At 35.5% G+C, this 27,691-nt stretch overlaps 5 protein-coding genes across 7 annotated transcripts; 2 read left to right on the top strand and 3 right to left on the bottom strand.

The window, feature by feature from the left end:
* Nucleotides 1–177: 177 nt before the first annotated feature.
* Pdzd8 (PDZ domain containing 8) lies at nucleotides 178–6,602 on the bottom strand. 2 transcript variants are annotated; one of them, XM_072022874.1, is made up of 9 exons: nucleotides 5,535–6,602; nucleotides 5,266–5,458; nucleotides 4,929–5,191; nucleotides 3,769–4,846; nucleotides 3,416–3,678; nucleotides 3,130–3,333; nucleotides 2,105–2,254; nucleotides 1,335–1,517; nucleotides 178–1,258 (listed from the first exon to the last, which is right to left on the bottom strand). In XM_072022874.1, exons 1-9 carry the CDS (start codon nucleotides 5,925–5,927, stop codon nucleotides 1,046–1,048), a joined length of 2,940 nt encoding a protein of 979 aa, XP_071878975.1. In that variant the 5' UTR covers nucleotides 5,928–6,602; the 3' UTR covers nucleotides 178–1,045. The 2 variants fall into 2 exon arrangements, with proteins under 2 accessions (XP_071878975.1, XP_071878976.1); XM_072022875.1 differs by lacking the exon at nucleotides 2,105–2,254 and having other exon boundaries at nucleotides 5,535–6,600.
* A 347-nt stretch (nucleotides 6,603–6,949) lies between these two features.
* Nucleotides 6,950–10,469, top strand: Ints4 (integrator complex subunit 4). Its single transcript, XM_072000180.1, has 7 exons — nucleotides 6,950–7,226; nucleotides 7,301–7,716; nucleotides 7,784–8,110; nucleotides 8,195–8,459; nucleotides 8,528–8,990; nucleotides 9,072–9,555; nucleotides 9,643–10,469. The coding sequence occupies exons 1-7, from the start codon at nucleotides 7,176–7,178 to the stop codon at nucleotides 10,382–10,384; spliced, it is 2,748 nt and encodes a 915-aa protein (XP_071856281.1). The 5' UTR covers nucleotides 6,950–7,175; the 3' UTR covers nucleotides 10,385–10,469.
* Nup214 (nuclear pore complex protein Nup214) lies at nucleotides 10,403–16,073 on the bottom strand. Its single transcript, XM_072000179.1, has 5 exons — nucleotides 15,915–16,073; nucleotides 15,421–15,711; nucleotides 11,039–15,329; nucleotides 10,763–10,949; nucleotides 10,403–10,666 (listed from the first exon to the last, which is right to left on the bottom strand). The coding sequence occupies exons 1-5, from the start codon at nucleotides 15,945–15,947 to the stop codon at nucleotides 10,639–10,641; spliced, it is 4,830 nt and encodes a 1,609-aa protein (XP_071856280.1). The 5' UTR covers nucleotides 15,948–16,073; the 3' UTR covers nucleotides 10,403–10,638.
* A 460-nt stretch (nucleotides 16,074–16,533) lies between these two features.
* LOC139985618 (WD repeat-containing protein 46) lies at nucleotides 16,534–19,366 on the top strand. The gene is made up of 6 exons (XM_072000181.1): nucleotides 16,534–16,677; nucleotides 16,779–17,479; nucleotides 17,549–17,865; nucleotides 17,944–18,268; nucleotides 18,342–18,455; nucleotides 18,509–19,366. Exons 1-6 carry the CDS (start codon nucleotides 16,665–16,667, stop codon nucleotides 18,629–18,631), a joined length of 1,593 nt encoding a protein of 530 aa, XP_071856282.1. The 5' UTR covers nucleotides 16,534–16,664; the 3' UTR covers nucleotides 18,632–19,366.
* Alpha-spec (alpha spectrin) lies at nucleotides 19,096–27,621 on the bottom strand. 2 transcript variants are annotated; one of them, XM_072000177.1, is made up of 8 exons: nucleotides 27,480–27,621; nucleotides 27,122–27,350; nucleotides 26,814–27,045; nucleotides 23,124–26,740; nucleotides 22,996–23,040; nucleotides 19,683–22,644; nucleotides 19,389–19,555; nucleotides 19,096–19,314 (listed from the first exon to the last, which is right to left on the bottom strand). In XM_072000177.1, the coding sequence occupies exons 2-8, from the start codon at nucleotides 27,269–27,271 to the stop codon at nucleotides 19,186–19,188; spliced, it is 7,302 nt and encodes a 2,433-aa protein (XP_071856278.1). In that variant the 5' UTR covers nucleotides 27,272–27,350; nucleotides 27,480–27,621; the 3' UTR covers nucleotides 19,096–19,185. The 2 variants fall into 2 exon arrangements, with proteins under 2 accessions (XP_071856278.1, XP_071856279.1); XM_072000178.1 differs by lacking the exon at nucleotides 22,996–23,040.
* Between the last annotated feature and the right edge of the window lie 70 nt (nucleotides 27,622–27,691).

Below are 27,691 nucleotides of genomic sequence, written 5' to 3'. Positions count from 1 at the left end.
ATATAAACGAACGTCTACCCGATTTATTCGCATTTATTCGCATATATTTCTCGTTGGACGAATGAAACATTTTCGATACTTAAATCATCGCTTGGAACAGCGTGTTTCGAGAGAATAATCAGTCAAGAAACGATTTTCGTTAATCTTGTTATTAGTCTTAAATAATACGAGTACAAATTATCACTGAACACTCGTTCGATAATCTATATTGATTTTCTTATATTTATTTTACATATTAACAATAAATCGTAATATCTTGTTAAAGCCATGAAATATATGTATATATCAATACCTCGATATTATCTATTCGTGTTATCTATGGATGGAATTCTACCGTATCGTGTATTTCATTCATACTCGTATGTAGATAATACTAACGTTGATATTTTTGAAATCAGTCGCAATTAATGTATTTCGTTGCAGCTGGCTTACAGATAAGTAAAATACGATTTAGTAAGAAAGAAAATCTATTCTGAATTATTTAAATCTGATAATCGAAGGTCAATCGTTATATCGATATGAAAGAGAGTAATATCTGTTCCGCAAAACTATCGAGTACTGTAATTAAATATCTAATTACCCATTACCTTACACTTAAACTCAAGACACTATCTTCCCGTTTTTGTTATCCTAATCATTCTATAACACAACTATTTACCTACACCGCTGAAAATACTCTATACGTAAACACAGCTGGTATACGTTGTACTCTGTTCTCTACGAGTATACATAGAATCTGTAAATACAAGTCTTAATATTTGGTGTTCTCTGGTAAACTATGAAGGTATCACGGTAAAATTTACGAGTATTATCTAGAGGCCTATTAACATGAATGTCGCTGAACGATTTATAGAGAAATTTCAAAGCAACCATATAATACGTACAATTGTAAGTACGTATATATATGATAGAGATACCTGAACGGATATTTATAATCGATCAGAGTTATCGAGGATTTCTGTATTGAACAGACAGTGAGGTGAAATAGAATGTACGCGGAATTGGAATGTATATCGATAGTTTTGTTGGCATTTTCTCATTGAAGTTAAGCCTGTTGGGACTCCCTGTTTCTTTGAGATCGATCTAACGCTTCTTGCGCGTGTTGCAATCCAGCGCAATAATGCAATAGTAAGACACTAAGTGCTTGCACTCGTAAATCGCTTTGTGCGATTAATTTAATACTGTCCATTTCTCCGCTTTGCGATAATTCCAATCTTGAGGCAGTTTCCGCGTCGAGCGCAGTTTTCAGCTTGCCCATCTACGTTAAATGTTAATATTAAATATACGATTAATCGATATATGCTTTGTTAATAAAATTTCAATGTTATTTTTACCATGACATTGATTTTTTCAACGCGTTCTACTGGCTCCAAATGTTTGTACAGAAACTTGCCGGTATCTTTAGCTCTAGACATAAGACCATCGTCCAAATCGCCAGCTACTAGAGGAGCTGCCACGCTAGGTTCAGCACCCTCCAAGAGATCAGGACTTATGCCCAAGCCACCAACCAATGAATTCTAAACGTTTCAATAATTCGATCAGATTCGTCGACAATTTTAGAATCATTTTTAGATCTTGACCCTAAAGAATAGATGCACCTACCTCGATTGTATATGATAGTAAAGGTGTAAAGAAAGCATCGTTTATCGCTCTATGAGAGACTGTATTAGTTATATAGTATCGATACAACAATATCTTATATAATAAGCATGGCGATCTCGATGTGCATCTGCGTGTCTGTTCTCTCCAAATAACAGTTAGTGCCACGAGCAATAAAAAATAGTGTGACTATTTGCGATAGGAAGGAAAGAATAGAAAGCTTGTACAAAGTTTCAAAGACATCGCACGTACAATGAACGACAAGCGAATTAAATATAATTGAAGCTTCAAAATGACAGTCAATGTCTTATTGTTAGTCATAAGCGTGTTTTCTGCCCCTTACAATTGCTGGTACAAAAAATAGAACAAAGAACAGAAATAGAGCAGAGAAGGCCGAAAATTATATTTGATATAATTACAATTGCTATTGATATTTAATGCAAGGAATATCAATCTGAGATCCTTCTCTGTTCCAACTGAACAAATTTGTGTTATTAAATTCTACCTTGCGGGATGCACAGGGACTTGGGGGAAGACTTCTAGATGCCAGACCAGTACCGGAAGCCGGTGGGGCCAAGCAACTGGTACTTCCAGCCTTCTTCAGGCCCAATAGAGTATTAGCTATACTAGCCTTCATGGCCATCATAGTTGCACCCTGATTAATCGATCAACGGATTTCAAATTTTTAATACCAAATTTAATTTCAATTATAATTTCATTTAATATCAGTATTAATAATTTTACTTATTCAATCGACAATACCGATAAACTATTAAAAAACAAAGAGAAAAAGGAGAAACGATACAAGCAATCGCGTCCTCTATCTCATTCTTGATTATTTTGTGTGTAAGGTTTACTAGACAATAATAAAACAAATGATCTATTCACTTACAAAATTCACAAATACTCAACATTAGAAGCAAGGTCAAGGTGCAAACCTACAAAAAACCTTCACCTCCCTATTATGCAGATGACCAATTTTATTACCAACGATAAGGTGAATCACACTTAACAGTTGTTTCCCTATGTACAAAATACCAAGAATAATCTAAATATTTCAAGTACACATTAATTGCCCAGAAACTGCAATTCCTTGATTACAGCATTACATACTGTACAGTCAAATATAACTAGTAAAGCGTAGATATGCATAGTGATCGTAATTTTATATTTCTTTTGTAAAATTCCACTGTAACGACAATTGCATAATAAAATTTTATCTTTCATTAATGTACAATTAAAAATTAATGTACAATTCTTTTTAATAAAAATATAAATTATATATTCATATATATATTACATATTCGATAAATTTCAATTCAGAGATCTAACTTTAAGTTGTAAATAGTCTTAAAATCACTAAGTGGCATATTAAATCACAATGAAAAAATGAATAAGAATTTATGTTTATTTTATGGAATTGTCAACTACAGCATTTATTGCTGTTTTAAAATGTTGTGTAAATTTTAAAATCAACAAGTTGACAATGCCATTTCTGTGTAATAAATACTTTTATTACGTCTTGAGTACCTGTACATTATCTTCGCAACTGGTTAGAGAAATCTCCGGACCTGATTCCCCAATAACAGTAGTAGGTTCTATTTCGTCTGCTTCCAATGCCATTGTTGTTATACTTTCGGCTCCGCATGTTCCTGATGCTTGACAACGAACTTCACATTTCTTATGACACACCATACCACAATCTCTGCACTGCACCGCGTCCTTCAGCCAAATCTATATAACGAAGATATATGTAATTGTATTATTTACTTTAAAACGTACACATAAAGAAGCAAATAACTGCGAGAACATAGACCTTCTTTGTACAAAAGTCGCATTGTGTTGCTCTATGAAAATGAGTTCTAATAAAATCGTGCATCTTTTTCTCAGAAATTTCTTCACTCAAAGGTGGTTGTGTTTTGACAGCTTCTGTACTTTCCTTTTTCCCTGAATCACCAGTCATATGACGATTCGGGTAACTAGACTCCCATAAATAAGATAATGAAATATCACCATAACAAAGTGTTGGGTCGAATCCTGAATATCCTTGTAGTTTTGGATGTACTGTCGCCAAAGAAGCTTTTAGAACAGTATATAAAATTAGTACAAAATAAATACAAATAAATATCATATTAACAATTATACATATTTAATAAGAATACTACACACCACTATCTGGTGGTAATAAAGCATAGCATTTAAGATAATGACCAGTTGAGGATGTATAACATTGTGCCAGAATTAATTTCATAGGGACATTAATATATCCTAATAACTTTGCTTGAATTTCTCCTCCTCTTACACGACCCCACACTCCTATGTTTAAGTACTGGAGTTCTGAATCAATTTGAAAAGACCTAGTTTCTTCGAAAGTGATTAAAGATGCATATTCTTTTTCTTTAGTAGTATAGTATAAGTCTGATATATTTGTTACATAGTTATCGTCATTAAAGCAAAATTGAGAGCTACTCGATATTATCGATTGATTCGAAGTAGTTGAAATTTTTCTAGAAGGGGTAGTGTCTGGTGTCTGAGTAGTATCATCGGTATGTGCGCTGCTTTTTCTCCTTCTAAACAGTTTACTACTCATTTCCAATTTATCAGAAATTTCATTTTCATAATCCTTTAAATCCGAAAATTTTATTTGACCTTCAAATTTAATCTTGCTGTCTTCGGTACTGGGCGTATCTCCCTTATTAAATATAAAATCAGTTTTTAATGTTTTCTTATCAACTCCTCTTTCTGCTGATATCCTTTCACTATCCAATTTCATGCTAGCTTGTTTGTCCGAATCTGCTTTAGAATATTTTCTTTCAACCCTTATGATAAAACGCCTCTGCACCGCACTTTTTACAAATTTAGCTACTTGATTCATGTTAGACACCTTTTTGCCATCTACTGCTATTAAAATATCCCCTTTTTTCATCTCAGCAATTGCAGCAGGACTTCCAACTATTATAGTCTCGACTAACACACATACATGACCTACTTCTGGCACAAATTCTTGCTTAAACACTACGCCAAGTTGCTGAGAACCAACTTTACTAATAATTAAGTCCAACACCATATAAGGAACTCCAGTATATTGAGTCAGATATACCCAAGGTGTTGAGTCTATGCTTATTGTACAATATACTTCAACTTGTGATCTATCCTCTGCATTAAGTACATTAGGTCCAAGATTTAATCTAGTCACTTCCACCAGTGATACTTCCAAATAACCTGGTGTCAATTGTATATTGGCAACCTAAATAAAAGTTTTAAACATTTGTTAAATATATTCTTTTTCAATATTTTTATGACTTTTTAAATAAAAATATATATTTTACTTCGGATAAATCTACTGCTTCATCGTTTAGTCTACGGAAAAATGGTTTGTAACGCATTTTATAGCGAGGTAGTGTATGCTTCCTACGCACAGCTCTACGAATTTGTCCTGTGATCAAAGAAATGATCTGTGGCTGTAATTGACGACCTTGAAATTGGGATTGTACTTCCAATTCAAGTATAGGATCTGAATAAAAACTTAAGGACCAGTGAGTATATGGAACACGTGTAAACTGCAACCTAGCTCTGCCACTGATACGTTTCACTAAAAAAGATGTTGCTAACTATATTCTACTAGAATTTATTCAAAAATAATATTTAGGGAAAATAATTTCTTACCTTGTAAAGCCATATATGCAGTCTTTCCCAGTAGCATTTTAACATCTATTGATAATTGAAAATTTCCAGAATAATGTAAATCTAAAGATAAATCCAATGTCTCCAATAAACCTGTATCAGCATCTATTTTTGAATCTGCAACTTCTAAACCTTTTATTGTGGGAAATTGTGAACCTAGATTCAAGTCTCTTAACTGAAAATATATATAAATTATTATTGATGTAACTTTAGTGAAAATATTAAACAATACTTCTAAGTATATATTTTACCTGTACACTATCTAGCAATTTGCCAGTGGTAGATTGAGTTAATAATTCTTTGAACTCATTATTTAACTTTCTGTACAACCAAAGGCGTACTCTCTCAGCATTTCTAAGTTCATTAAACAAAAATTGCAATGTTAAATTTATTGCCAAGTTTTCATTGCCTTGGCACATACTCTGGCGTGATATGCTTATAGAACTTGTTTTTTCATCTTGAATTTTGTCAAGTAACTCTTTAGGTAACTGAGCCTTGCCATGGTGTTTTAATTTTTTTGGTGTACTTTCCAAAGGTGCTTGTTCTAAGTATTTTTTGAATAAATAAAATTCCAGCACAAGTGTACATATTATACCACACACAAATGTAATCACAGATATGCAAATATATTCAAAAATGTCCATATTAATATATCATCTATTGGAAACTCAATGATTTCCTTGAGTAATACCAATGTCTTCACTACTAAGAGCGAAAAATATTCACACAAATTGTAGAAACAGTTACTCTCTTATGAGACAAGTATGAAACAACAATCATGTAAAAATATTATATCTCAAATTTTTTTAAGTAATATTTCTAAGATAAGTACATTGTCTACGTTCATACTAAATATTAGGAACTCCTATAATATCTACGATTTTTAATCGATCATAAACAAAATATTGTTTTTGTAAAGCTGTATTACATTGTTATGAATCACTCTCGTTTCACGGATCGGCAAATATTCAGAACACTTTCACCTACCATTATAAATCAAGATTATGACATTTTCAGAAAAATATGAATAACCTTTATAACGATTTAAAAAATATTCATGTTCACAAAAAAATATCCGTACAATACATATTAGAAAATCTAATAACACCAATGAACATGGACAAAATGTATCATGACAGTTTCCTATTGATCTCGGCAGCCATGTTAATGCCAAATAAACTTGTCAATTTGACAGATTCGTCGATTGTTTATCTGAAGCATGATAAATAGAAATATTGTTTATATTCTCTGAATCCCATATTAAAATAAATTAATCGATTATAAATATCATTACTACAATATTTTTAGGTTTATTTGATATACGTAATAATGAAAATTATAAAGATACTTCTATTACTGTCGTCATTATGTTTATCAAGAAACAAAAAATTATGATAACCAATATTTCCGCAAAAAGTGGAAAATGAAAGAGCATACAAAATATGATAAAGTACTTTATAAATCAATATTTAGTAAAATAAGTTATATATGTTAAGAAATTGTTGAATTTTCCTTTATAAATAGAAGATCTGTTATTTAATAAGTGAATTTTTATATTTTTTTTATTAATAAAAAGTACAATAAGTCATTTAATTTCATAATACTTTGACACATGACATGCATGTATAAGTATAAATTGAATAGCATAATCAACACGTAATCAGCTGAGAGCATAGCTATATAAGTTTGCTGCAGATTACAGAAAAACACATCTTTTAAGTTTGAATTATGCATGTAATCTGCGGTGTTGTAAATGTTTCTAACAACAAATAAAAGTTATTATAAGCTTTAAAAATGAAAAGTTACTAATTGTTATTTCTTACTTAACATAAAATAATAAAAAATATATGGTTAATCTCTATAGTTATTAAAGAATATTATAATATTAAAGAATGGCAGCTTTAATGAAGAAAAGAGTGTTGGCAGAATTTAACCAGAGTCAGGTAAATTAAATGATTTCAAACATGTTTCAAACAAATTTATATTTGATATTTTATTGAATTAAACTTGTTTATAGGTTATAAATGAGCCACCAAAGAGATTAAAAACATTACACCTTTCATCTAGTTCAGGTAGTAAAAATGGGATAGAAGGAAGTTCAGCATTAGCTTACATTGAGTGCCTTGAGAAATGTAAATGTGGTAACGATGCTTTACAGCTTCTTGTTCGTATATCTGATACGATTGCATATATTTCTCCGGAAGATGTTCCTTCTGTAGTAAAAAGGTTGTCAGAAAGATTTGCTATAGAAACAGAAGCAGCAGTTCGTGCCAAAATTCTTTGGATATTTGCAGAATTAGGAGATGTAACAAATGATTCGATAGAAAAGACTAAAATTGTTAGTGAAACTGCCGAACTTTTAAAAAACGAAGAATCACATAGGGTAAAAAGCCAAGGATTAGCAACATTATTGAAGTTGGGAGATTATCATAGGTATCACATACATATTTGAAATTTTTTTTTTAACATTAAAAAAGAAAAATAATTCATTAAATTTTAGGAGTCTTGTATTGAAGATTGCCCGTGAGCATTTGCCTGATACTTGGCATGGTGTACAGACACGTTGTCTTTCTATTATTGGTAGATATTTAACTGCAAATACTACAGATGATACTTTACCACTTGTTAGCAACTATGCACATTCTCAAGATCCAAGGGTACGTGCACAAGCATTTGAGACGATGGCCGAACTTCATTCTTATAGAGGCTGTAGATTACCTGCAAGCTTTTTTGGAGAAGCTTGTACTGCACTCAGAGATGATTATGAAATAGTTCGTAGAACTGTTCTTAAATTAATATGGCTTTTAGGCAGAGAATACCCCGAAAAGTAAGCAATATTTAATATCTATTTCAATCTGTTATCAATACTTATTGTCAGCTATATTATCTGTTTATATCATCTGTTTTATAGTATTATTATGGGAACAGATGGAGAAGATATACGTATGGTAGATTGTGCATTTTCCCAAATTTGTAGCCTTATGGGTGACTTATCACCAAGAGTTAGAGCTTTAGCAATGTCTCTTCTAGGGACAATGAAAGGTGTCTCGCAAAGATACATAGAACAAGCATTGGATAAAAAACAAAAAGTTGTAGAAGCAGATAGACCAGAAGTAGAAGAAAAGAGCGGATCATGTGGTGCATTTATTCATGGTTTGGAAGATGAATTTCTGGAGGTAATATTATTTACTTGTTTATCATATAATTTATATTTTGAGCAATTAAAATAAACAAATATATTCAGGTGAGAACGGCAGCGGTTGAAGCCCTTTGTACCTTATCTTTAGAACAACCAAATATAGCCAAAATTTCATTGGATTTTATGGTTGATATGTTTAATGATGAAATTCAAGATGTTCGATTAAGAGCTATTGAATCATTAAGAAAAATGTCTGCGAGCGTAACGCTTCGTGAAGATCAATTAGAAACAATTTTAGGAGCATTAGAAGACTTCTCAGGCGAAGTACGAGAAGGCCTACATGCTACTTTGGCTGCTAGTCGGCTTGCTACAAGAAATTGCCTTCATATGTGTGTAAACCGTCTACTCGATAACTTAAGTCGTTATCCACAAGACAAAGAAAGTATTAGAAATTGTTTAGCATCATTAGGGGCCACGCATCCATATTTAACATTACCCTTAGTACCACAACTTCTTGGACGTCATCCATTTTTCGATACACCGGAGCCGGATGTCGACGAACCTTCTTGTATCCTTTTAACGATTCTCTTTACAAAATATAAATTATACTAGCAATCTTATTTTTATTATCCTTAACTATAAATAATAGATGCAAGCGTGTTAGTCCTAATATTCAATGCTGCACTTCATTGTCCAAGCATGCAAGCTCTTTTTACAGAGCATGCATCTAAACATTATCATTATTTACGCGATACTATGCCGCATTTAGTCCCTCGATTGCGACCAACCATAACAAGTGGATCAAATTTTGGGAAAGAAGATAAAATTGACGAAGAAGCTGAACGTGGAAAAGAATTTCTAGAAAAGGTAGTTACAGGTGTAGAAAATGCAAGGCCTGGAGGTAGAGTTCACACGCAGCTCTTAGAAGCTGCAGCTGTCGATCTCGATCGTTTAGCGAAAATGGATCATCGTATGGAAGGAGCTGCACGTTTTACTGCTTTATACATAAGAAGTTTACTACTTTTGAAATCTGTATTAAAAGAATTTTCAATATTATCAACGAATTCGGTATCTACAAGCCCCTTGCCGAATACAACTACTAATGTTTCGGTTCTTCTTCAGAATACTCAAAAGTATGTTAAGCAGCATGTTTGTTTTTATAACATATATACATACATATATGGATATTTACTTATAGATAATTTATATGAATGTTACAGATTACAAAGACTATTTAGTGGATTAGGCGAAAACGAAATTATATTAGCCAATGATGTGTGGTTGAAAGCATTGGCAGTGGAATTAATTCGAGTTACAAGAAGCGTGACAGGAAGAAGTGCTCTTCCACTCGCGCGTCACTTTTTATCTGAAGCCGATATTCTATCTCAAGATCCGACAAAATTACCATCTTTCTCTAGAGCTCTAGTACTTCAAATTCCAACTTTAGCTGATGTAAAGCCAGGATCTTTAACACGAATGCTTTTACCATTATTATTAACACCAGCGTCACAAGGGGAAGAGCGTCTTCCAAGACCATCAGTATTTACTCGATTCTGTAGAGCAATTATCGAAGAACCCAGAGGTGATGCAGATGCAGCACTGAAGTTTACTGGAGGACTTCTATTAGGAATCCCATTAACAGCAAAAATACTGAATTTACGAGATCCTAGAATATTACGCATTAAATTGAGGCATCCTGATCAACAAGTGCAACTACTATTACCGCGTCAGTCGGATTTGCGACTACAGAATATAGAACAAAATGATTACAGATTAAGAACTATAGTTCTACTGTCCCATCAAGTTTGGATGGAAGCCTGTAACGTAGAAATATCTCTTGCACTTCTTGTGCCATCTTCAGCTGTATGTACGCATTCCCCCCTTGATGATCCATGTGTAATAGATCTTTGCAAACCAACTAAAGTATCAATTGCACCAAAACCTATAAAGCGAGGTATCTAAATGTATCTTTATACAGCGTCGTTTTATAAAATCTTTTATTGTATATAAATTCGAAATATATTGAATCATATCAACTTATGTATAACACAGATGTCAACAATATTTTAATACTAATATGTTTAATCTTGTTTTTTTATAAAAAGTAATCATAAATACACGATTTAAACAGACTGAAGGAGCACGGAAAGTCTATCGTTTTTTAATGAAAATAATGTATCATTATGGATAATTTACTTAATTTAGATATTTGTTGACTACCGCCAAGTTGAAAAAGAACTTCCGCTATAACAAAAAATACATTAAACACTTTTTACTTTATGAATCTAAAAAATTATCAAAAAATGTAAAAAAATAAACGGAATTTAATTTTTAACTTACCTAGTAAATACTGGAGACTTTGGTACATCTGTGGTTTTTTGTGCTAAGCTACTGAAACTAAGTCCACCTGATTGACTCGCTAGAGTTTCAAATGTGCTACTACCACCACTTACATTTCCAAAAACTTTCGGCATGTTGTTATCAATTGGAGCAGGACTTCCTCCCATAGTAGGTGGATTTCCAAATGCTGTTTTATATATTATTAGTAATTAAATTTTATTCATAACTTTAAAAAGATGCAAAGTATAGAAAAGTGTAATGTGATATATTATTTACCTGGAGGACTAGTATTGACTCCAAATGCTGTTGTCGCAAAACCGGTACCGAAGACTGGTTTTGGTGCTCCAAACGTTGGTGGTGATCCAAATACTGGTTTAGCATTAAACGAAGGTGTTTGCCCAAAGGCATTAGATTGTGCACCTAATACAAGCTGTTCTACACCCATTGGCGACGTATTAGCTGCGGTACCGCCAAATACAGATGGAGATCCTGCTGAAGATAATGCTGGAGTGACATTGTTCGTTGCACCACCAAAAAAGGATGTAGAACCCGTGTTTGATGTGGAACCAAATATTGAGTCAGATTTCTGGGCATTATTATCAAAGACGAACGTTTGAGGTGTTCCGAATGTATTTATCGAGGAAGTATTTCCTCCGAAAATAGAACCTGATGAGGATACTTGAGTGTTTCCACCAAAGATCGAATTAGTATTAGTTCCGCTGAAGATCGAAACGTTCGTTAAAACTTTAGTCGTTTTGCCAAACATAAATGTGCTCTGAGCATTTTCAAAAGGCTTAAAAAGAGGTGTAGTAGTAGCTGGTTTTCCAAACGTATTATCTGTTGGAGGAACTACTGGCGTACTTGGAAACTGAGAGTTCATTGTAAGGGGAGGTTTACCAAAAACTGGAGCAACTGTGCTTGTTGAAACAGTTCCGAATGTAAGTGTAGGTAACGTAGCAGTAGTAGTAGCAGTTAAAATAGTAGTAGCAGTAGTAGTTGTTGTTGTAGCAATAGTGGTAGTAGTAGTAGTAGTAGTAGTAGTAGTAGTAGTAGTAGCAGCAGCAGCAGCAGCAGAAGCAACAGCAGCAGCAATAGTGGTAGTAGTAGTAGTAGTAGGAGTACTAGTAGTAGCAGTACTAACAGTAGTAGTGGTAATAACAGTAGTAGTAGTTGTAGTAGTTGTACTAGCAGTAGTAGTAGAAGTAGTAGTACTAGTACTAGCAGTAGTAGTAGTAATAGTAGTAGGAGCATTGGCAGAGCTTGCTGTAGGTAACATAATGGGACCTTTCTCAAAAGGTCTTGATAAAGTACTTTGAAAAGGAGAGATGGTAGCAGAAGTTGTTGTCATTGTATTTGCTGTTGTACTTGATGTTGTGAAGAAACCACCAAATAGTGGCATGGATGAAGTAGTTGGAGTAGAATTTGACATTTCTTCAAATACAGAAACATTCGATGTACTGTTCAGAATGTTGAACAAAGGTGTAGCAGAAGATGCAAGTAAATCTTGTACAGCATTTGTTGGAAGGCTAGAAGTTGTTGCTTCAGTATGAGGTACTTCTACAATTGTAACAGAATTGTGTTGTGCAGAAATTTGACTTTCATTAGGTGAGAGAATTTGATTAACATCAGATCTTCCAAACGTAGTTTTGCAGTTATATTTTCCATCGGCACTAGGACTATTATTAGTAGATATACTAGGTGCTTGATTAGATGTCTGAAGTCCAGTAAATGACCCTGTTAAACTTAATACATCTTGTGTTTGTGATTTTGTCGCTGGTGATGTCATTTTTAAATTAAATGGAGTAATAATGTTTGATGATTTCGAAGCAAAAGAAATTGTTTGTGCATTCGTTGTTTGTGATACAACAAATGTACTCTGTGCAGTACTCTTTATTGGTGCAGGGATGGTAATTGCAGTAGCAAAACTAAATGTAGATACTGCTTTGGTTTTTACTGCTGTTGTCACTGGTAATGTCACTCCGGTATTTGGAGTAGTTTGTATTTTTTCTAACGAAGTCTCTGGTGGTAATGCATCTTTTAATGAACTACCATTAAACAAGTTATTTTCTGTTTTAATAGTATGCAACCACATTGATTGGATAGCAGGATTTTGTGTTGCTGTTTCTTCTAACTTTTGCACTGATGTATCAAATGTAGTAGTATCAACCTTAGGAAAAGCTTTTATTAAGTTAGACGAAGTATGAGCAGGAACATGTAATTGCATTTGATTTAATGTAATAGTATCTTGTTTTGCTTTAGTACTTTGAGGTACTCCAGTAGTTGTTGGTATACTAGATACTTTCTCTGCTTGTACAGGTTTATTTCCAGATATAGGAAAAGTAATGCCAAAGCTAGGTTGTTTGCTTTGTATTTTGTTTTGTATTGACACATTGTTAGATTCACTTGTGCATTCACTTGTACCAATTCCTGCTACAATGCTAGCCATAGAATCTAAAGGATCAATATATGTATTCTGTTGTTTAGTAATTGTATTTTGTTTGGAAACAGATTGATCAACCTTATTTTTTATATTAATGCTGGTAGTATTTGGAGAAGTTAAAGAGGACAAAGTTTCTTCCAAACGATCTTGAATATCTGATGAACTAACAGGTCTTATAATCCTTGGAGTAGAAGTAGATAAATGTTCTCTCAATTTGATTTGTTTTTCTTGAGAAAAATTCAAAGTTTTAGAAGCAATTGCCTTGCATCGCGCTTCTATGATTCCTGTATTTCTTGGAAGAATGGTTGAATATTTTGACGATGCGATAGTTAAATTAGATAATGAATGATTTAATCCAAAAATACTATTATTACGAGTAATTAATTTCCATCGCTTTTTAAGGTGTTCCATTCTGCTTTTTTCTTCTTGTATAATTTTACTATGTAATATAAGATTTTGATATAAAAACTCTAAATGGGGTATTTTCATTCGTGACGTTTCTCGAGATTTATGATTTGACCATTCTAAATCTAAAATTTTACTAGCTTGAGTTAACTGCGTTTGAGTGTAATAATAAAGTTTTTGTAGATCAGACATTTTATTGTTATCTCCACAATTTCTAGTAGTGATATCGTTAGTTGCTGCATTTTTTGATTTTGTTTCTTCAACCCAAGCAAATGATTGTAATAATAGCGCTTTCAAATATGCTATATCGCTAGATAAACTATTTGTTGTTTCTTTCAATTCCCGTAAAAACTGATCTATCACAATAGATGTGTCCACAAGTTTTTGACGTTCTTCTTCTGTATCATACTCTAACGTTTGTGGTTCTAATCTTTTACGTAATTCTTTTTCAAACAAATTATGTTCTTCTATATATGCATGATTATCTTTAGCATCATCATCTACAAATGGTTTTGGTTCCACAGACTCTTGCATAATTGTTTCTCTAATTGACATTAATTTAATATCCAGTTTTGCAATTTCTTGAGGTTGAATTTCTCTAGTTGGTTCCAATTTCATCCCCATACTGATTTGTTCAGGTTTCTGCTCTTGCTGTGGTTTTTCAGTTGGAGGTAATGTAAAACTAGATTTTTGAATAAATTTATTTAAAATATTTCCTGCAGAAAGAGGTTTTGAACGTTCAAGAGTATTTTCTGGTTGCTTAACTAGTGGTGTACTAGTTGCAGCACCATTCATAATAAGAGATTTTTCAGGACTAATGTTTGACTGTGTTTGCGGGGGTATTGCAATAATTTCTGTAGGTGGAGAATTAATAGAAGGACATTTGGGACTTAGATTCACCATATGAAAGCTGCATAATTGTCCAGATGTTGCAAGAATGTGAAGTATAGGAACTGGATGGGGCAAAGTGGAATCTGCCCCCCATTGTAATTTTCTAATTGGAGATTTATCAATAGCTAAACCTACTGGATAGCTTTCTGTGGTGTGAATCAATGGTAATTCAGCTCTGCCGCTATCTACCAAGTGCCACTGATTCCAAGTAACACCTTTATCTGTAGATCCTAATATAGCTATTTCACTGCTATTGCTACTAGCAGCAATAATTAAGCCCCATTCTGGTACATGATCAAAGTAATAACGAGGAATTGTTCTTTCTGCTTCTGAATCTGTTACTCCATAAGTAATATCTTCATAACAAGTAAAAACAGCATTTGTTTCACCTTTAGGGGCATCAATTATAAGAACATTAATTCCCTGTTCATTACTCAAATAAGCAGCACAAAATTGATAATTGCTAACCCATAAAATACTAATAACTTCACCAATGTATGGATTAGGGCCAGGAATTGTCCTTGCTATTTTTAAATCAGGTTTAAGTTGTACTATAGTACCATTTTTACAACCCACAACAATTTGTTTTCCTTTAGGGCTCCATGCTGCACATAAGGCATTTATATGTTCATTGTTCAATTTTTCTTTCAATTCAAAAGTGTCCAGTTCGGTTGTAGCCTTTTTCTTTTCTTTTATTTTAAAACTACCAATTGTATAATCACTAGCTATTGTACACAACATCCTTGGTACAGCGGGATTCCATCGTAGATCATACACAAGTATATCTCCGCTTAATGTAGAAATTTTAACTTTATGTAGTAATTGTAAACTCTGAGAAAAAGAAATATGATTACAATATGCTTCTAGTTACTCAGTAATAATTCAAAAGAAAGAAATTTTATATAAAATAGATTAAACGTACATTTTTTGTAAGTGCCTCCGCATCATAAATTAGAACCATAGGTCCATGTGCTACGGCTAGATAGGTACAATCACAATTAAGTGTTAGTTTAGACACAACTAGAGGCACATTAAATTCTATTTTCCATTCTGGGTCACTGTCTTCTCCTGGTTTCAATATAATTATTTTATTATTTTGTCCTGCATATAACAATCCCCTCCTTTTATCTGCAGCCAATAAACTGCATGCAGTTGGTATGGATGTGAATGCATCTAAAATTTGGGAGGTATTTGACTGTTTAAATTGAAATTCCTGAAAAATAATTGCATTAATAAAATAAATATCATACAAATATAATAAGAAAGAAATGTGTATACATATATTTCCTTATACTTGAATATAACAAAATAGTATGTCATAAATATTTGATTTAAAAATGCATTTTGGTAAGGTTATAGGCTGCATGTATATTGCAAATATTGATAATTGCGTTTCTAGGAAATAACATATAATACCTGGATGTCCTTTGGATCAGACGCAGCTTTCATGTTTAATTATTTTATAACAGTCTTCATAAAAATTAATCCGATAGGAATTAAATTTCTTCGGATTCTTGACAAGATAAAATTTAAAGTAAACGAAAGCAACAACAATGGTTGCACAAACTTTGATTACGTAGATTAAGATTGTACACATCTGCTGTTTTTTTACAGAAGAATCTTTTAGCTCCTCTAGCGCCATCAAGACACAAGTTTGGAAATATTTAAATTAAACAAACTAACAAAATTTAACATTAAATATTATTATAATTACAATATCTTTTTGATTAATGGTCTTTAGTATTTTTTCTGAAATTGTATATTTTCTTCTCTACGAAATATTGTAATTTTAAATATTGATTATTATAAAAAATAATTATTATTAAAAATTTATATCTTCTTTATTTCTTAATACTTCCAGCATTTAATACAATAGTTATACTTAATCCAATTACATAAAATTCTAAAATTTATTTAGGATAACGGTCATCTTTTGAAAACACCTAAAAATAAGAATATACTGTTTCTTCCGTAAACTTTGATTTAAACTTCAAATAATTATGACGTCTTCCGTGATTACCAAAGATGCTAGAAGTAGGGACACGGCTGTACATGACCGTGGTTTGTGATGCTCGTATGTAGTTTGGTTAGGATTAAGATCAAGTGGTATATTTGAGTTTCCATATTTAAAATAATAATTGTTATTGTCTTAGTTTCGAGAACAGGATGGAACCTACAAGTACTTAAGTTTATATTTTATATATGCGTTTTTCTATTCACTACTATAATTTTATTTCGTATGCGTACGTTTAAAGACTAACTGTTTGATAATATTTACAGGAAAAGAATATCGTGAACGTCGTGAATATCGAGTACGAATTGATAAAGAAAAGTTAGCGAAACATAATAAAGGCCGAGGAATCGATTTAAGGGCGACATCAACTACTATAAAAAATAAAGTAATAAGACAGAAATTAAAAAAAAGAGAGAATACTGTTCAGAATACAATAAAGGATACTGCGCGTACTGAATTATTTTTGACAGAAGATTATGGTGGCTTAGAGGCTGATCCTGGGGAAGTAACAGTGCAATATAAACAAAAGCAACTTGTAGACAATGTGGATATAACTTCTGCAGCTAAGCGTTTTACATTAAATTTAGAGTTTGGCCCATATCACATAAAATATACAAAAAATGGTAGACACTTAGTATTAGGTGGGGGGAGAGGCCATGTAGCGGCTTTAGATTGGGTCACAAAAAGTTTAGCCTGTGAAATAAATGTAATGGAATCGGTACATGATGTATCATGGCTTCATATAGAAACAATGTTTGCTGTAGCGCAAAAAGAATGCGTGTTTATATATGATAACCAAGGAGTTGAACTCCATTGTTTGAAAAGAATGAACAGAGTTAATAAATTAGAATTTTTACCTTATCATTTTTTGCTTGCCAGTGGATCTAATGAAGGTTACTTGTCATGGTTGGATATTTCTATAGGCAAATTTCTAACATCTTTTAATTCCAAATTAGGAAAGATTGCAGTAAGTTTGAGTATATTTGACACTTTTATGTAGGGATACTATGTGATATTATAATTGCTTATTTTTTAGGTAATGACACAAAATCCTGCTAATGCTCTGCTTTGTGTGGGTGATTCAAAAGGAGTGGTTTCTATGTGGTCTCCAAACAGTAGGAATCCTTTGGCAAAAATGTTGTGCCATAAACATGGAATATCTGCTTGTGCGGTTCATCCTTATGGAACTTACATGGCAACTAGTTGTCCGAACAAATTTATAAAAATATGGGACATCAGACAGTTAGCAGGTCCCGTGCATAATTATTGCGTACGCTCTCCTATTTACCATTTATCTTACAGTCAGACTGGCCAACTAGCAATGGCAATGGGAAATGTCATTGAAGTTCATCAGTAAATATTATGCGATAACTTATGTCTATATGGTAATAAGAATGATATATACATTTTTATAGCTTGTCGTTTTTATAGATTTTCGAGTGATGGAATGAAACCTTATTTACGTCACAGAACCAAGTGGCCAGTGACAAGTATGCAATTTTGCCCATATGAAGACGTTTTAGGTGTTGGTACACAGAGAGAAATATGTTCTCTTCTAGTACCTGGAAGTGGAGAACCTAATTTTGATGCTCTTGAAAGTAATCCATTTCAAACTAAAACTCAGAGACGTGAAGCTGAAGTAAAAGCACTATTAGACAAGATTCAACCAGAACTAATATGTTTGGAACCATTTGCTATAACACAAGTAGATGTATCCACTCTTAAAGATAAAATAGAAGCTAAAAAGGAACTCTTGGTGAGTATCTAAAGAGTTAAATCATTTAAATTTCTTAGTAATCATATAAATAATTATTTATATATTTTTATAGTATCTCAAACCAAAGAATATAAATTTCAAACCTCGTAGAACGAAAGCTAAAGGAAAAGGAGGAACAGCTAAAGTGATTAAGACTAAGAAAATTCTAAAAGAATTGAGTCGAAAGGTAAGTGATTTTTTGTATATGTATATTAGAATGCTAGGAATTATTTCTTTCAGGAAACTATCGATGTACTTCGCCAAGCAAACATACGACCAGATACCAAGAAAGCAGAACCTCAGAAGGATTATGGAATACTAAATAGATTTTTACCAAAACCTAATAGAAGAACAAGTAAATAATACAACATTGTTCAAGCTATTAGAAAAAATGCATTTCTATTTTATACCTTTCTGTAATTTTTCAAATATTAGGTTGTCCTAAAAGTTTCTTTCGTTTTATGAGGAAATAATAGACGCACGGTTTTTCACGACGGTCCATTTTGTTCTGTTGAGATAAACACCGCGACATTTCACAGACTTGGTTTCACGTTTTTATGAAGGTGCATTGTTGTAAAAAACACGTTTGCGAAAGAAAGGCACTTTTCGGACAACCTTTCGTATAATCTGAGTAAAATCTTGTTAAAAAAAAGTAAACTTTCTTAATTAATTGATACTGAATTTATATATATATGTATAGATTGTTATACATAAAGAGTATAATTTATTTCTCATGATTCTTCATCGATAGCATATGTTTTAATACAAAGTAGTGCAAAGTGCGGTATAAATAAAATCAAGATAAATAATTGATTAGACATATGGTATTGAAGTATCAAGGTATTTAATAAAATAAGTAAGCATCCAATAGTTTAATTGTAACATATTCTATAATTTAATAACTGCTGTAACTACAACTAATTCTGGAAAAGAGTGCGAGTAAATTCGATATAATCCAAGGCTCCTGTGATTGGTCGCTCCGTTTTTGGATCGACGTAAGGTTTCATACGAGCAACACAGTAATCAGCCATCTCCTTGGTAAGATTCTAAGCATATATGAAATATTGTTAATATACACCAAATAAATTGATAATTGTATATTTGGTAATTCTATACTTACAGCATATAATTCTTCTTTCGTAACATATGGCCGATCTGCCGCAGTAATAGCACGGAAAGCATTTTCGATTTCTTCGGAACTTTGTACATTCTCGGTTTCCTTGCTAATCATAAACGCCATGTATTCTTGTAACGATACGTAACCATCCCTATTCGGATCGACGATATCTGCAAAATAAACAAAAAGATAGCATATTACACCGTTTCAATATACAAGCAAGAACTTCTATGCTTTTCATTAATTATCTAATTTATCTGCATTTAATGACATAATAAATATACGTATAAAATATACCTAAAATGTTTTCGAATTCCGGATCAGGCTGGCCTTCTTCTACCATTGGTAAATCGTAACCAAGGGCCCTCAAACATGATTTGAATTCCTGGTGATTTAGACGACCGCTCTTGTCCTTGTCGAAGTGTTTGAACATCATAGAGAATTCTTTGAGCGCGTCTTCAGAAACACCAGATTGGTTGCGTGCTTGTATTTGTTGTTCCAAGTTGTGTTGCATGCGCATTCCCAGTTGATCTAACTGATCCCATTGTTGTGCCAAGCCTACGGTACTATGTTCCGTGTAACGATTGTCCAAAATTAGATGTTCTTCCAAAATAGCTCCCAAGTCTTCGATCTTCTTTAGATCTTGACGACGAGCACGAACCTCTTGAGTCTTCCTCTTTGTTGCTTCCAATTGTTGTTCTAATGATCCTGATCCTTCCATCATAGACGTTCTTGTCTCCGCTAGCCACTGATGGAATGCATTAGCATGTTTAGCAAACTCTTTACGCAATTTGTCATTCTCTTCTTGCCGTTGAGCTTCTTTCGCAAGCTCCACGTCGCGTTCTTTAATTATCTTTTGTAAATTACGCCAGGTATCTTCTAATGCTTCCATTGTGAACCATGTGTACGGATTGGGGCCAACATTGAAGCTCTTGATTTGCCTGTCAAGGGCAGCTAAAGCTTCAAAGTCTGCTTCTGCCGAGGATAAGCTGGCTTGGAATTGTGCATGTGCTTCTCTGAGGGCTCGAATTTCTTCGATACTGTTACATCGCACAGGGTCTGTCAAATCTTCTTCTGCGTTCTCAAACCACGAGTTGAAAGCAGAGGCTTTCTTAGCGAATGTCAAATACAATTCTTCAATTTGTCTGAACTGATCTTGCATTCTTAGCAAGCGTTGCTTTCTCGCGTCAGAATCGGCCAGAAGCTTCTGCCAGCGAGCAATAACATCCGCATGACGTTTTTGAATACTAGGCGTCTGATCATGACCAGAATCGACTAGCATTTCCTTCAAAGAAGTGATGTTCTGAATTCCTTCGTGTTCAAAGGCATGCAATCCAGCATCAAAGGTTTCCTGTTTAGTCAGCAGTGTCTGAACGGTAGACAAGTCTCGTCCGAATTCCTCTGAGCGTACGTGAGTTTCCTTGTCAGCGATCCAGGATTCAACAACATCTGCCTTCCACATAAACTGCAAATAAGCCGAATTATCATTAAGTCGTGTCTTTCTCCTAGCAGCAAGAGCACCAAGTTGTTCCAATTTGTTACGAAGTTGGGCACATCTTTGTCCTATAGCGTCCGCACGATGATTTCCAGCCTTGATCAAAGCTTCCCCTGCTTCGCAAATGTCTTTGCAACGTTCACCGTGAGCTGCAAAGTCAGTTTCAAATGCGTCATGTTTTTTCAGTAAGCCCTGAACAGCAGCCATAGTGTCACCATAATCTTCGACCGACAGCAACTGCTGTTTTTCTGTGATCCAAGCTTCTTCCTCTTCTACTTTTGCTAAAAATTGTTGATAAGTTAAGGACTCATCCAGTTTCTGTCCTCTATTGGCTGCTAGCTGTTTTAATTCAGCCCATGCTTGGTTGAGTAGCTTTAGACGTTGCTCAATTTCGGGCACTCCCAAATTAGAGACGTCCATCAATTTCTCTCCTGCTTCTTGAACAGCTTGTATAGCAGGCTCGTGACTACCTAACTCTGCCTCCAGTCTCTTGTGTTTCTTCTTCAAGTTTTGTACGCCAGTGAGATCACGACCATAGTCGTCCGATCCAACTAGTAGCTTTTTCTCCTTGATCCAAGACTCTTCATCGGCGATGTCCCTGAAGAATTGGTGCAAAGTGTTTGCTTCGTTCAACCTTGCCTGTCTATGAGCAGCGAGGTTACGAATTCTCTCATAACGCTCGTTTATACTCTGTCGTTTCTCTTGGATACCAGCTGCGTCAAATTGTCCACTTTCGATCAGCGAATCTGCTTGCGCATTCATGTCCTTGATCCTTTCTTCGTGTGCTTGGATGTCAGCCTCAACCAACTGGTGTTTTTTCATTAAATTTTGTACAGAAGCTAGATCTTTGCCAGCATCTTCGGACGTAAGCAAGCTTTCTACTTCACCAAGCCAGAAATCTAGATCTTTAACAGCAGCAATATATGTACGCTGTTTATTGGCTTCTTTCAGCTTCATCGACTTCTCCGTAGTCTTCTGGGTAAGATATTCCCATTGATCGGCAATTGACGCTAGCCTCTTTTGTACAGCGTCCTCAGAACCAGCACATTGGTGTTTCTCGATTAAATTACCTCCCATAGCCAATACAGATTGAATTCTGTCCGCATTCGCTGCCAATTCAGCCTCAAATGCTTGGTGTTTCTGATGTTTTGATTGAATATTAGCAGGATCCTTGTAGTTCTCCTCAGTAGCCAATTGCAGTTTCTCGGCAATCCAATTTTCCATCTCATCGGCATCTCGGGAGAATTGTTGCAGAGTTTGAGACTCTCCTAACTTGGAACGTTTCTCAATAAGAGCATCCTTCAAATGCTTCCAGCGGTCCAGGACTTGGCAACGTCTATCGTCAATTGGTTTTGCAGCATAATGTTCTGCAGCGATTAACTGATCAGCCAGAGTCTGCAATGTGGCAATCTTCTCTTCGTGTGCATTGATAGCTTTGTCAAAGTCTTCGTGTTTCTTAATAAGAGCCTCTACGTTGTCACTACTATCAACAGTGTCTGCACTGCTTAAGAAAGCTTCTCGGGCGCTCATCCAGTTCTCAGCTTGCTCGCAATCTCTGCAGAACAATTGTAGCTCCAAGTTTTGATCTAGCTGCATACGTCGTTGGATCCAAGCTTTCTCTAATTCTTGGCGTGCTTCAGCCATAGATTCGAGTTTTTCTTGAATCTCGACACTGGCATAGTGACTGGATTGTAAAAGTTGCTGACCGAAAAGTTCGAATGCCTGGAAAGTACCTGCTCTGGCGTCGATCTCCATGCGATGTTCCTATAACATAAACGAAATTAGGGTCACATAGATTCACGTACACTACTTTAACATCCTCGATATAAATTCACACGCATATTTTACACGTATCTCAATCCACTCGACAATAGAGACTACGATAAGCGGAAAAGGCAGCGATTACACTATAAGAAGCGTTGATAGTACTCCATAAGTGTTAATAAGGCGGTGTCTTCATTACTAAAACATCGATTTGCCAATCTGTTCTTTTCTTATAAAACAGAGATTTAGAAACAACAGGAAAAAATATACCAAAAGTGATTAATTATAAAGAATGTATTCAGAGACAAAGTCGCACAGTTTTGCTCCATGCTCTCTTAAACTTTTCAGTACCTCTGGAAGTATGCCGTATCGTGCGTCTATCTCTGCTCTGTGATTCTATAATTCATGAATGACTCGTGAACGACCGTGTGAGCATTGGACCATTTCAATATTAATAACTTTTTAATCGATCAACTCACCTGGTGTCGTTCTAGGAGAGCTTCCGCACCGGTCACATCTGAAGCCAGCTCCTCTGACGCGACTAAACCCATCATCGAGTTGATCCAAGCCATCAGGTCTCTGTAGTCACTAAGGAAACGTTGCAGATCATAAGAATCCAGCAACTTTTCCTTCCTACTATTAGCTTTTGCCGTCAGTTGAGTCCATTCTTCGTTGATCTCTTTCTGCTTGGCATAGGTCTGTTCGGCAGTTTCAGGATGTGATTGCATCAGGCGATTAGCCGTTTCATCTAGTTGCTTAATTTTATCTCCCAAGGCAGCCAAATCTCTTTCCAGGCCCTCGTGCTTGCGCTGCAAAGCCTGAACGCTGCGTAAATCTTTTCCAAGATCGTCGTTGTTCAATGCAGCATCCTTCTCTCGAATCCAGTCCTTGGTCTCATCGACGTCACGATGGAATCGTTGAACCTCGTGAGCAGAACCAAGTTGATTAGCACGTTCCGCAGTAAGAGTTTGCAAGCTGGTCCATTTTTCGTTTAGATCCTGTATCTGCGTTTGAATCTTCAGGGCAGCTTCTGTCTGCCCAAGACTCATTAACTGTACAGCAATCTCGTTCATTTCAGCTAACCGAACCTCATTGGCCTTCAAGTCTGCCTGGAAGTCATCGAATTTCTTCTGCATTACCTCTACCTGTTCTAGATCCTCGCCAACGTCCTGAACTTGAGCGTGATTCTCTTTATCCTTAATCCAAGTGGCCAATTCTGCAGCTTCTCTGACAAGTACATAAGCCTTGGCTGTTTCATTGAGTTTATTTTGTCTTTCGTGCGCAAGTCTCAAAAGATCATCGTACTGAGCTTCTATCTGAGCTTGTCTGGCAGCTATGGAACTTTGTTCTCTGGCAAGATTCTGTTGAGAAGCGCTTAATCCTGCCTCGGGTTCTACCCTCTTTACATAGGCAGCTGGAACAAAACCTTGACGATCATTTACTTCAACTTTCCACCAATCTTTGTTATTAGAATTCAGCAGAGTCAAAGTGTCGCCCTTTTTCATGGAAACTTCTCTCGGTGACTTCTCTGTATAGTCGTAGAGGGCCACCACACACTCTTTGCCAGTAATATCAATAGTAGGAGTTTCCTGTTGACGACAAGAAGCAGCCTGGTCTCTAAGAGCAGCTATGGTACTTGCAAATGCCTCCAGATCACTGACCAATGCCTCGTGTTTCTTTAAAAGAGCCTCAGAACTATCTTCGTCTTTTCCATAGTCAGCATTCATAACTATGGGTCGTTTCTCCTTCATCCAGGATTCAGCTTCATTAGCATCAGCAAAGTACTGATGTGCCTGAAGGGAGTCATCCAGGTCATTCTTACGTTGTCTGGCTTTCTCTTTCAGTTGTCCCCAATGTTCATCCAATGCAGCCAAACGTTGGCTAATTTCCTCCGCGGCGAAGTGGCTTTCTTGCAACATTGACGCACCTGCTTGACAAACAGCAGCTACACGTGGTTCGTGATTATTTATTTCTGCTAAAACAGCTTGATGCTTCTTCTGTAGATTTTGTACACCAATGAGATCGCGTCCACGGTTGGTGGACGCTGCAACTGGTTCTTTTTCGCGAATCCAAGCTTCTTCGTCCTCTATATCTCTGAATAGCTGTTGTACCTGCAGTGAGTCGAGAAGTCGTTGTTTACGAATGCTCATGGGCTGTTGAAGCGCAGCGTATCGAGCTTGTAGTTGTTCCTGTTTAGCCTTGATATTGTCTGCATCAAAATGTCCTGATTTCACAAACTGATCTGCAGCTTGGGCAATGCTATCGATTCTATCCGAATGGGATGTGACGTCGGCTTCCAAAAGAGCATGCTTCTTTTGAAGATTTTGCACACTGGTTAGATCTTTGCCATAATCTTCAGACATCAGTTGTCCTTCTACTTCTGACAGCCATAACTCAATATCCTCGACGGTACGATTAAATTGTTGTTGTTGGGAGGCTTCTTGCAGCTTAGCACCTTTCTTTTCACTGGCATGAGTAAGACTTTCCCACAGAGACATAATTTCATCGGTACGAGTGCGAATTCTATCACTGGCATAGTGACCACTCTCGATTAATTCTTGACCAGTAGCTACCATCTCTTCCATACGAGTTCTGTTGGCGTTTAATTCTTGCTCAAAGTTCTGATGTTTCTGTACTTTTCCATTTAAGTTAGTGGGATCCAAGTAGCTATCATCAGTGGCAAATTTGAGTTTCTCGTTTACCCAACCCTTTGTTTCATCGCAGTCGCGTTCGAATTGCTGTAATTTGTACGCGTCTTCTAAACGGCGTCTTCTTTGAGCCGATTTTTCAAGAAGAACGGCACGTCTTTCTAACAGAAGTTGACGTCTTTGAGCTACGTCGTCAGCTGCATAATGTTCTCCTTCTATCAACTTGCCGGCAAAGTCGTCCAATATCTTGACCTTTTCCTCCTGAGCTGCCAAAGACTTGTCAAAATCCTCGTGCTTCTTAATAAGAGCTTCTACGCTGTCAAGGGAATCACCCAGGTCTTCGTTCGCTAAAAATGCTTCCTGCTTAGCCATCCATGCATCCGCTTGTTCCGTATCACGGTAGAATAGCTGCAAGTCCATGCATTGTTCGTACAAAATCTTTCGCTTTTCCCAAAGGCTCAAAAGTGACTGTTTATCTTCGGCGAGGGAATTCAATTTTCTGGTTACTTCTTCAGCAGCATAATGTTTCTTTTCCAGTAGTTTGTTGCCAGCCAAAGTAGTCGCATCGAAGCTGTCGGCTCTAGCATCAATTTCTCCCTTGTGCTCCTGATGTCTTTCAACAAGAGCTTCTGCACCAGCAACGTCTTTAGCTAGTTCGTCTGCCGATATAATCGCGCGCATGTCGTTCATCCAAGAAACCAAGTCTCTATAATCTGCCAAAAATCTATGCAAATAGTACGATTCATCGAGCTTCAGACGACGTTCTTTTGCTTTTGCTGTTAAGCTCTCCCACGACTGCAAGATCTCTGCGCGTTTAGCTTGAATCTGTTTCGAATGATCTGCTTGATGAATGGCTGCAAGACGATCTGCCTCTGCTCCCAATGTATAAACTTTATCCTCTAAAGCTGCCAAATCACGTTCTATGCCCTCATGCTTTCTTTGTAAGGTTTGTACGCTTGCAAGGTCACGTCCAAAATCGTCTGAAGATAGAACAACATCCTTCTCTGCGATCCAAGCCATTGTTTCATCGGCATCTCGGTTAAATCTTTGAATTTCGTGTGCACCAAAAAGTTTCTCTTGTCTCAAAACAGCAAGCTGCTTCAATCTTTGCCAAGATTCGTTGAGTTCCTCCTTCCTACGTAGGATGGTATCACGTTCAGGATGCCCATCTAAAAGAAGTTTATCCGCCAGTTCGTTTACTTCCGTTACTCTGTATTCTTGGCTAGCCATATCCTTTTGAAATTCGTCAAATTTCCTTTGAAGTACTTCAACGTGTTCCAAGTCGTGACCAAATTCGTCCGTTGTTACAAATGCTTCCTTGTCATGAATCCAGAACATTACTTCGTCACAATGTCGAATAAATTGTACAAGTACTAGGGCTTGTTGCAATTTAAGACCCTTGTCTGCCAATCTAGAGAGCAACAACACCCATAACTGATGAAGATCCACTGCAAGATAAATTTGATTGTTAATTTCAAGCTGTAAAATAATAACATAAACTCAATATCAATGGAAACTTACTTAATCTCTTACTAATAACATCGCTTGCAAAATGGTGTTGAGCTATCATCTCTGATCCGGTATTATCTAATGACACTATAGCATTAGAATGAGCTGCAACTTCTGCTTCGAAAGCTTGATGTTTCTGTATCTTTGCCTGAAGGTTGGTAGGATCTTTGTAGCTTTCATCCGAAGCAGCTTGCAATTTTTCAAAAATCCATCCTTCGAGTTCGTCCGCATCTCGCTTAAAATACTACAAACGAACGAATATCGTTACCAACGTGAACAATAAAAATTGAACAGAAATAAAGCAACAATCAAAAATATACTTGAAAGCGACGGGAGTCCTCAAGTTTATCTCTCTTGTTCCTAGCTTCTGCCTTGAAATTCGCATATCGACTGAGAACTTGCTCTCTCCGTTCTTGAATGTCCTCAGGATTTTCCAAGATTTTCACTTCCTTTGGCGTAATCTGATCCATTTCGAACAATACTTTTCGTTTGACGTTCTGTAGACAGTTCTCTACCGTCCAAAATGGCCACAGGGTGTGGTAAGGTTGACTGATATAGTGAAATCAATAATTAAAGCTTCAACAATGCGTTCGTCTTTTGACATCGATTCACAATTACGAATTTGGACGATCGTTTGCATAATATACAATGTAAAAACAATATAAAAGCGATACGTACCTCGTACAATGCTTCCGAATGCAATATACCGCTGACAAGTGACGTTCTCCGAAGTTCGATATTAACTGGAATCATCTACGTGTGTAACGAGCAGTGAAATACTTTCTCTTAAAGCTACGTCACTGATTGGTCCACCAATAATACGTGGAACCAATGAAAGCTTCTCTTTAGGTACGTATCTTATCAATTACAAGCAATCACCTTTATATATA

Source organism: Bombus fervidus, chromosome 3 (assembly GCF_041682495.2).
Source record: "Bombus fervidus isolate BK054 chromosome 3, iyBomFerv1, whole genome shotgun sequence".
NCBI classification, from domain to species: Eukaryota; Metazoa; Arthropoda; class Insecta; order Hymenoptera; family Apidae; genus Bombus; species Bombus fervidus.
Note: the sequence above shows the minus strand (reverse complement) of the source record. Positions and strands in the feature narration are given on the sequence as shown.